Source organism: Ailuropoda melanoleuca, chromosome 17 (assembly GCF_002007445.2).
Source record: "Ailuropoda melanoleuca isolate Jingjing chromosome 17, ASM200744v2, whole genome shotgun sequence".
NCBI classification, from domain to species: Eukaryota; Metazoa; Chordata; class Mammalia; order Carnivora; family Ursidae; genus Ailuropoda; species Ailuropoda melanoleuca.
Genome location: NC_048234.1, coordinates 4,740,377 through 4,749,926, shown reverse-complemented (window position 1 = coordinate 4,749,926; position 9,550 = coordinate 4,740,377). Strand labels below are relative to the sequence as shown.

Here is a 9,550-nt window from a genome sequence, read left to right as displayed (position 1 = left end):
AGATGTGGGGCTGGATCTCTCTGGCCCAAATGGCCATCCCCCCCCCGCCTCCAGCACCCCACCGAAGCAAGGGTCTTTCAGTCCCTCCTGCCCCCACCCCACTCTCCCCGTGACCTCATCTTTGGGTCCCCTCTTGGGTAAGATCCGTCTGCATGCGCCATGGACCGCGGCCTATCCACAGTGGCCTGCTGTTCTCCCTTGGCTGCTCTGATCTGAGCAGAGGGCCGGAGGGACTCCGTGCCTTCCCCTGCCCTCTCCTGGCCCCCCTGGGCTGTGTGCCTGTCCAGCGCCCCATCCCCTCAAGACCACTCTGGCTGTGCAGCAATGACCCACTGTCAGAGACTTCTGTCCACCAAAGACCAGAAAACCTCACCCTGGCTGGAACCACAAGCTTCTTACCAGGCATTCCGACCTTACTGCCCGGTTCTACATGGGAGGCACTGCCAGTCGGGGCCAGATTTGGGGGCAGCTGGGGTTTTCCCTGCCTTAGTGGCTTACCTGTGGGTCGTGTCCCATCTGCTCCTCCAGCTTGCCTCTGGGGCAAGGCTCTCCTTCAGTTATCAGCCTTGGTCCTTATGTAGTTATCCCATCAAGAGCTGTCTCTAAGCTGAACCGGACACTCCCCTGTGTCCTCACTCTGCCTTTTGCATATTTATTGCAGGTCTGGTTTTTCCACGGCTGCTGTTTTGTGCTGCCATCCTACGGGTGTGACCATTCAGGTGAGAAAGCAGAGCAGGTCCCTGGGCTGTTGGAAGTCTCCAGGTAATCCGAGGGTCCCCGTTCCTCCCACCTCCCAATGGCCTTGAAGGCTCGGAGTCTAAGAGAGCTCAGACAGGCACAACTTAGGCGGGAGAGGAACCTTCCAGACAGGTGCTGGCATCCAATGCTGCTTCTAGTCTGAGCTGCTAAAGGAAGCCAAAGCTGGTTTCCTTGTGTGAGGAGGTAGCCACCTTCAATCAGAATAGTCCAAAAATTCCTTAGCTGTTTGCCACTTTGCACACTCTCTTTGAAGAACAGTTATTTTTTTACGGTGTTTCCTTGTAAAGCTTTCCTCAGCAACCGCGGGGTTTTGCAGACCAGGAGAGTGAGGTCCCAGGAGCTTCACCGTCAGATCCAAACCTTTGGATCACCTGTGTTCTGTGCCCTTTGCACAGAAAAGCCACGGGGCAAATATGTGCACATGTGATTTTTATAGCACTTGGGTCCCGTGGGTGGAGCCCCAGGGGATGGAGGGCGGCCGGTCCCTGGGCCTCATGGGGCCGCTGCCGGCAGGCAGAGCAGGCGGGGACATGGGCCTGGAGCCGGTGCTGTGGCTGCGGGGCTCACCTGCCCGTCTGCCTTCCAGCGGCACCATGAGTAGCGACACCGAAATGGAAGTGTTCGGCATCGCTGCTCCTTTCCTCCGGAAGTCGGAAAAGGAGAGGATCGAGGCTCAGAACCAGCCCTTTGATGCCAAGACCTACTGCTTTGTGGTCGACTCAAAGGAGGAGTACGCCAAGGGGAGAATTAAGAGTAGCCAGGATGGGAAGGTCACGGTGGAAACCGAAGACAACCGGGTAAGCCTCACGCACGCCCTCTGGCTGCCCCGCGGGGTCCCCGAGCCTGTGCACCTTCCCACTCCTGCCACTTCCAGAGGCGGCTCTGCCACCCGGATGCCTCGCATGGCTTCCCTGCCTTGGCTTCCCAGGTGCCCTCGGAGATGGCAGAGTGAACGCTTGGGCTGCAGGGTAGAAAAACAACGCAGTTGTGGCCGCTCAAAGCACTTGTGTTCAGGAAGGAGCCTTTGCCAATGTTCACGTCACTTTAGGGGCATCGCAAGGGTGTGGGGCTGGGAGTCCAAGAGCGAGAAGACCCCCTTCAGTAAAACACTCTCCTTTGGTAGCCTGGGTTTCCCTACCTCTTCTAGCAGTAGCCGTCTAGCTTAGGAAGTAAGGAAAAGCGGGTAAGGGATCCTAGTGGACCACAGGCTCCATGTGAAATGGAAACCTCCTACTTCATCAAGGCCATGAGCCACGCAGCCTACTACATTCTGGCCCAGAACATGGTAGTGAAATCCTGGACTTCACTAGTTTCTGGAATCGAGACTAGAAGAATCTGGAAATGTTCTGAGAAAAGTTAAAAAAAAAAAGCTTAAAAGAAGAAAAAGAAAATCTGGAGGAGGACATAGTGTCATTGGGTTGGGTGTGAAGAAAGTAGGCTGTGAGAATCACCCTTCGAGGCCACCAGCCCCTGAGGCTCCTGGAGGAGGAGCCCATCAGATGTCAGGGCTGAGAGTGGGTTTGCAAAGCAGTAGGGGAGGTGGAAGCCAGACGGTCCAGACCCATCACCAGGGGGGCTAGTTGCATGGGGTGGTTTAAATGAATCCTGCTTGAAGGTAGGAGAAGGCAGGTTTCCCACTCAACTTGCCCAGAGATGGGAGCATTGTTTAGAGAAAAACAGCAAAATCCCTGAGTGACAGAGACAATCACACACTCTCGGTGCCCCCATGAGCCGCCCCCTAGCCCTGTCTTCTCCCGCTGTCCGAGGGCTTTTTTCCCAGGGCTTGCTCCTCGGGATTCAGGCTCTTCGTGGGAAACAGACAAAAAAATGAAAATGGGGCAAGACACACAGAGGACACTAGGTAGTCACCGAACCTCTTCCCACACAGACCCTGGTGGTCAAACCAGAGGACGTGTATGCGATGAACCCCCCCAAGTTCGACCGGATCGAGGACATGGCCATGCTGACGCACCTGAACGAGCCGGCCGTGCTCTACAACCTCAAGGACCGCTACACGTCCTGGATGATCTATGTCAGTGCCCAGGGTCCCCGGGGCGGTCGGTGCAGTGGGGGTGACCAGGGGGTGACGAAGCTGTCGAACAAAAGAGGGGGGACAGTAGGAAAAGAAGAAGGAGGGGAAGGGGAAAGGCAGGGGATGAGGGCGGAAGGGGGGATTAGGAAGAAGAGAGGCCGGAAGTGGGGATCAGGGAGTGGGGCAGGAGAGCCAGCTGAGGTCTGGGGCTGGGCAGGGTCACCTGCTAGTCGCAGGAGGGCCGGCCGGTCCCCTCTGCATCTCCGTGCCTCATCTCTAAAGAGAAATCCATCCCTCCTTTACAAGCTCAGCATAAAGAGACAGAATAACAGAGACAAAGGGTTTTACACATGCACACGCGTGCATGCGTTTTTTTCCACTCCCACAGACCTACTCGGGCCTGTTCTGCGTCACCGTGAACCCCTACAAGTGGCTGCCGGTGTACAACCCCGAGGTGGTGGAAGGCTACCGAGGCAAGAAGCGCCAGGAGGCCCCGCCCCACATCTTCTCCATCTCCGACAACGCCTACCAGTTCATGCTGACGGGTGAGTCTCTGGGAGGGGGCCTGCCGTGGAGGGCCGGCGCTGGGGCTGCTGGCTGGCACGTGCCCTCTGCACAAAGGGTGGAGGCTAGGGGTAGTTAAAGAGGCTGGAAGAGGCCAGATCTTCTAGGGCCTTGCAGGCTCTGCTAGGAAGTCTGGATTGAACGTAAGCATTGGTTAAACCATACGAAACCGACATTTTGGTGGTGGGGGGCGGGGTGAAGATGAGGATTGATAATTTCGCACGGTTCAACCCAGCGGGAGGCAAAGCCGCAGACTGGCTGGTTTGAAGCAGAAACTTCGCCCCGGAGTGTCACTGTCAAGGAGGCTCTTCCAGCCGCCGCAGGGCCACGCAAAATGCTGCAGGGAGGGAGGCCCGGTATAGCGAACCGTGACTACTTGACAAAGGGCGGAGGGCTGGGGAAGCTCTTCATACTGCTGTCACCTGTTTCGTTTTTCCTCTGGCAGATCGTGAGAACCAGTCCATTCTGATCACGTAAGTATCCAAGACCTAGAGCAGCTTGGAAGCTGTGACTCTTTGTCTCCAAGGCAGGAGCCAAAGACGCTGTTTGCTCAATTCTGTCAATTAGCAAGTACTTAGAGCAGGGGCGCCTGGGTGACTAGGTGAGGCGGCAGACTCTTAATCGCAGCTCAGGTCGTGATCTCAGGGTCGTGAGATCGAGGCCCTCGTGGGGCTCCGCACTCAGCGGGGAGTCTGCTTGAGGTTCTCTCTCTCCCTCTGCCCCTCCTCCCTCTTTAAGAAAAAAAAAGTACTTAGAGCAGAGTCTGTGATGAAACGACGGAGATGGGGATGCACACACAGGAGGGTATATATAAGGCCTGAAACCTGGAATCACCCACTGCCAGGGCAGCTCAGCTCTGAGGAGGCCTCCCTTGGGCCTCTGCCTCTCCAAGTAGTTTCTCACATTTGTTTGGTAGGTGTGCGTCTGATGTGGCTTGCGGTACGTCCAGGCCTCTGTGGGACATCTCGGGGAGGGTGTTTATACTAACAGGACACGTTTCTCTCTCCCTCTCTCTTTTGATCACTCCAAATAGCGGAGAATCCGGGGCAGGGAAGACTGTGAACACCAAACGGGTCATCCAGTACTTTGCAACAATTGCAGCCACTGGAGACCTCGCCAAGAAGAAGGACTCCAAAATGAAGGTATAGGGAAGGGAAAAGAGTGCTGTTTCCGTCTCCGACCTTGGTGTTAACTTCACAGCGAGGGGCCAGGGCAGGGCAGGATTTGAAGTCCTGAGGGCGCCAGTTACTGCCGACAACCCAGGGTGTGGTAGATCTTCCAGGACCAGATCCCGTGATTTCCTAAAAAGCAAGGCTCTGAGGGTTAACTAAGGAAGCTCATTTTGGCAGCAGCTCAGAGAGCTTGTTCTTTTATGGCAGAATCACATGTACCCACTTAAGAGAAGTGTAGCAACACCTGCTTTTCAAAACAGATAGGTTACAACTGGTAGGAAATGAATGCAGACACCCAACTCACTGAAGCATTAAGGGGATTTTACAGCAAGACACCCAAGTACACCCAAATGTCACAAAAGGGCGGAAGCGTTTCAGCTGAGCCATGCGGAGGATTTGACTGGGACTTGTCCCGGAAAGCCAGGGGGACGGAGACGGGCTCTGCCATGGACTGCCAGGCAGCAAGGGCGGGCAGGCGGGCAGAGCTGGGGAGCATTTCCCAGTGTCATTCGTGGCTGCCTCCTCCCCTGATGTCTTGCCTTAGGGGACACTGGAAGATCAAATCATCAGTGCCAACCCCTTGCTGGAGGCCTTCGGGAACGCCAAGACCGTGAGGAACGACAACTCCTCCCGCTTTGTGAGTCTGAGTTCAGTTCCGCTGGGGATTCTCTGGGGCCCTAAAGACTGGCGAGTTTCCTGTCCTCACGGAGGCTGCAGCCGGGGCGGGGGGTTAGCCAATGACGGAATGAAACACAACACAGCAGCGAGACAACTTCATGAAAAGCTCAATAAACAGGGAGTAACTGCGGGCAGGGTCTCCTTTAGACACAGTTGGCAGAAAGCCATCTAGGGTGGCCTATGAACCCCAAGATCTGCAGATCGAAGAGGGACAAAGGGAAGAATAAGTACACACTCTCCGAGGTGGGGAAGGGCCACGTGTAGTCAAGGGACCTGGGAGAGTTTGCATGGCGGCAGTAAGGTGGGCAGGAGGCGGGTAGATGGAGGTCTGGTCATGTAGGAGCGTGGAGGCCATGAGAAGGGGGGTGGATTCTATTCAGGAAGCTCCTGAAGGATTCTGCAAGCCGGGAAGTGATATGGTTTGATTTGCATCTTGAAAAAAGTCACTCTGTTACTTTACGAGGGGATGGGGTTGGGGGATTGGAGGAATGGTGGAGCGAAGGGCATGGAAGCAAGGGACACGTCGCATTGGGCAGAGAAGGGAGAAGAAGGAAGACACACTGAATTTTAGGCAGGGGAAGAAAGCTCCTGTTCACGTTGCCCAGAAGACTAGCAATAGCACTTGGAGCCACGCAGACACTGGTGTCCCTTCCCCCCCACAGGGCAAGTTCATCCGAATCCACTTTGGAACCACTGGGAAGCTGGCCTCTGCGGATATTGAAACTTGTAAGTCGGCTGCAGAGCAGATGGCATCTCAGGGTGGGTGGGGCAGTTTGGAAAACAGTGCCGTGTTTGTGTCCATAGATCTGCTGGAAAAATCAAGAGTGACCTTCCAGCTGAAGGCTGAGAGAAGCTACCACATCTTCTACCAGATCCTTTCCAACAAGAAGCCTGAGCTCATAGGTGAGGCATTTGGGCCCTGACGTCACTGGACCAAGGAGAGTTGCGCCTGCCTGTACATAGGTGACTCGGCAGCCCACGGAGGAAGTTTGCTTGAGAAGTGGGAGGGGGCTATTTTTGACAGCGATGTGCCAATTTGGAAGAAACTGAATCCCCTGGGCAGGAGCAAGATTAAACCACTACTGAATTCAGCAAGGGTTCCTGAAAACCTTCTGAACAGCCAAGCATTTGATTGTCCTTCAGCGCCCCCTAGTGTTCTGAAGCAGGAAGCAGCCTCCCATCCGACCAACAGCCCCTAGTCCCACACCCAACACAGGCCTTTGTGCACGCGGTCAGCTTTGCTCTCTGGTGGGACTTGCTCAGCCTTCTGGTCCCAAAGCCTGGAAACAGGCTGCAGCCCTTCGACAGGTTTTGGAAAAGGCTGTGATGATACCAGAGCACCTGTGCTTTCCCTCAGTGTGGCTCCTCTGCTGACCCACACTCACTCAGCCAGCTTTCCATATTAAATTTCCCCAACCTACACTGATATGCGCCATTCACGTGCAAAGCAAGAGAACCTAAATGTTCTCTCTGGGGCTCTTAATCCACGTGGCACGGGCAGGCTGCAGGAAAGCAATCTCTGACTCTAAATTCAATTTGGGCTCCGGCGGTGAAAGTCTCAGCCCAGGATCTAGGAGCTCAGATTCACTGGCTGTTTCCTTTGTATCCATGTGACCTCTTTATTTGAAATTTCTCACTTCAGAGCTGCTGCTTATTACAACCAACCCTTACGACTACCCGTTCATCAGCCAGGGTGAAATCCTGGTGGCCAGCATTGACGATACGGAGGAGCTATTGGCTACGGACGTAAGTAGAACGAGGAGGAGGGCGCGGGGTGCTTCCCTCCATCGCTAGGGTCAACCGGCTAACACGCTGCTCTTCGAATGTCAGAGCGCCATTGACATCCTGGGCTTCACCCCAGAAGAGAAGTCTGGGCTCTACAAGCTCACGGGGGCCGTGATGCATTATGGGAACATGAAGTTCAAGCAGAAGCAGCGGGAGGAGCAGGCCGAGCCCGACGGCACCGAAGGTTCGAAAAAACCACAGCAGGCTATTCACCAGAGCTGGGTGGGTGGTCAGTGGAGATCATTTGGTGCCTCTTTTGAAAGCAATGAATCCTCTCCCAGGCTCCGATGCCCAGCATTACCAGCCCCATTTGCTGAATCACTGGGATGGGCCTGTTTCAAAGGCAATGAGACATGACCAGGGCTTTCCGGAACGCAGCCCTGCTTTCCCATAAAACCTATCATGATCTCGGAGTGACTTAGCTTCCGCTGGCCACGTACAAGCAGTTTAAAGATAAGGGATGTAAAAACAGCCAAGACAAGCTTCGCCAAGCTTTGAAATATCTGCATGAAATATCAGGGGTACCCCTTTGTGATCGTCTTTCTTCTCTTGGCAGTGGCCGACAAAACGGCCTATCTGATGGGCCTGAACTCGTCAGACCTCCTGAAAGCTTTGTGCTTCCCCAGGGTGAAAGTCGGGAATGAGTACGTCACCAAAGGTCAAACCGTGGATCAGGTGAGCGACTGCTTCGAGGCTGCAAGAGACACAGGCTCCCGATGGCCACTGCCTTCTGACTCCAGTGATCTTTCCCCCAACAGGTTCACCATGCCGTGAATGCCCTTTCCAAATCAGTTTATGAAAAGCTGTTCCTGTGGATGGTCACTCGCATCAACCAACAACTGGATACAAAGCTGCCAAGACAACACTTCATCGGTGTTTTGGACATCGCAGGATTTGAGATCTTTGAGGTCTGGGTTCCCTAGTTCCGTGTTTTCTTGTGGGGAGGGATTGGTCATCATGATCCCATAGGAAGATGTCAAGGTGAGCAACATGTCAGAGCATCACGTCGTGTAGGAAATCGTAGGGCAGATCAGGCAGAAGAGAAGCACCTTGCAGGGAGGGGGGTTGTATAATTTCAAGAGAGCAGAAGACATGGCACAAGTGGCATTTTATAAAGGACATTGTTAATTGGATAAAAGAAAGAACTCAAATACAATCACTGACATAGGAAGAGCCAGGCATATAGAGAATCTGATAAGCCAATCATTCCATCTTTACATAAATACCCTGCCGGTTCTGGGTTAGAAGCATATGGCCATTCTTAAGAGCATATATTTTATGTCTGCCAGACACAGGACATGCCGGCGAATGAAAGAAGAGTTTGTAGTTTATAGAGGAAAATGGAAGGTATATACGGTACACGGAAGAGTAACTAAAAATAAGGCAGACCGTGGTCGATGCACAGGAGAGTCCCCAACCACAGAGACGCAGGAGACAGAGAAACACCTTCTAGCTGGAAGTTCAGAGAAGTCTCCAAGGAAGAGACGAGATCTGTGCTAGACCTTGAAGAACGTGCCCATATCTGAATGAATAAATGAGCTGGCAGAGCCTGAGGCAAAGAGGAGGAAGGTTGATGGGTCTTTGATTTTGAAGGAAGCCTGACTTTGCGTGTGAACACTGTGTTTTGGTATTAGTATAACAGCCTGGAGCAGCTGTGCATCAACTTCACCAACGAGAAGCTGCAACAGTTCTTCAACCACCACATGTTCGTGCTGGAGCAGGAGGAGTACAAGAAGGAGGGCATCGAGTGGACGTTCATTGACTTCGGGATGGACCTGGCCGCCTGCATCGAGCTCATCGAGAAGGTCTCCATTCAGTAACCTCTTCTCATAAACTCTGGCTCATCCTGCAGCTCATATTTACCCTGTATGCATTTTCTTTGCTTTCATCCAGCCCATGGGCATCTTCTCCATCCTGGAAGAGGAGTGCATGTTCCCCAAGGCCACAGACACCTCCTTCAAGAACAAGCTGTATGATCAGCACCTGGGCAAGTCCAGCAACTTCCAGAAGCCTAAGGTGGTCAAAGGCAGGGCCGAAGCGCACTTCTCGCTGATCCACTACGCGGGCACCGTGGACTACAGTGTCTCGGGCTGGCTGGAGAAGAACAAGGACCCGCTGAACGAGACCGTGGTGGGGCTGTACCAGAAGTCCTCCAACAGGCTTCTGGCGCACCTCTACGCCACCTTCGCGACAGCAGATGGTAAGACTCCACAGACTGCCTCGTATTCATGCTTTCTCCTGCCACTCAGTTCACAGGGCTGAAAAACCCCTGGGGATCTGATAACAGCACACGCCATCTTTATCTTTCAGCTGACAGCGGAAAGAAGAAAGTTGCCAAGAAGAAGGGTTCTTCTTTCCAGACTGTCTCTGCCCTTTTCAGGGTAAGAAAAATACAGGTTTATTTGCTTGTAATTGGTTTAAGAGATCTCAGGATGAGCAATGTAGAGATTCTGACCTTGGTTTATTCAAGAATAGTAATGTGGTCTTAATCTGCTGTTACTTAGTGAGGCTGAACGGCAGTATAATAAAATTTACATATATGAATATATAATAATATGTA

General features: G+C 53.4%; 1 protein-coding gene across 1 annotated transcript in view; it reads left to right on the top strand.

Moving 5' to 3' along the window:
• The first annotated feature begins 661 nt into the window (after positions 1-661).
• Positions 662-9,550, top strand: part of LOC100482254 (myosin-3) — a 23,612-nt gene continuing 14,723 nt past the window's right edge. The window contains exons 1-16 of the mRNA XM_034647204.1: positions 662-719; positions 1,346-1,556; positions 2,648-2,791; positions 3,180-3,336; positions 3,801-3,828; positions 4,389-4,497; positions 5,072-5,164; positions 5,868-5,931; positions 6,010-6,108; positions 6,848-6,951; positions 7,036-7,174; positions 7,547-7,665; positions 7,749-7,898; positions 8,625-8,795; positions 8,884-9,190; positions 9,301-9,371. Of these exons, the coding sequence (XP_034503095.1) occupies positions 1,353-1,556; positions 2,648-2,791; positions 3,180-3,336; positions 3,801-3,828; positions 4,389-4,497; positions 5,072-5,164; positions 5,868-5,931; positions 6,010-6,108; positions 6,848-6,951; positions 7,036-7,174; positions 7,547-7,665; positions 7,749-7,898; positions 8,625-8,795; positions 8,884-9,190; positions 9,301-9,371 (1,959 nt within the window). The 5' untranslated portion in view covers positions 662-719; positions 1,346-1,352. The remainder of the gene's footprint in view (positions 720-1,345; positions 1,557-2,647; positions 2,792-3,179; positions 3,337-3,800; positions 3,829-4,388; positions 4,498-5,071; positions 5,165-5,867; positions 5,932-6,009; positions 6,109-6,847; positions 6,952-7,035; positions 7,175-7,546; positions 7,666-7,748; positions 7,899-8,624; positions 8,796-8,883; positions 9,191-9,300; positions 9,372-9,550) is intronic.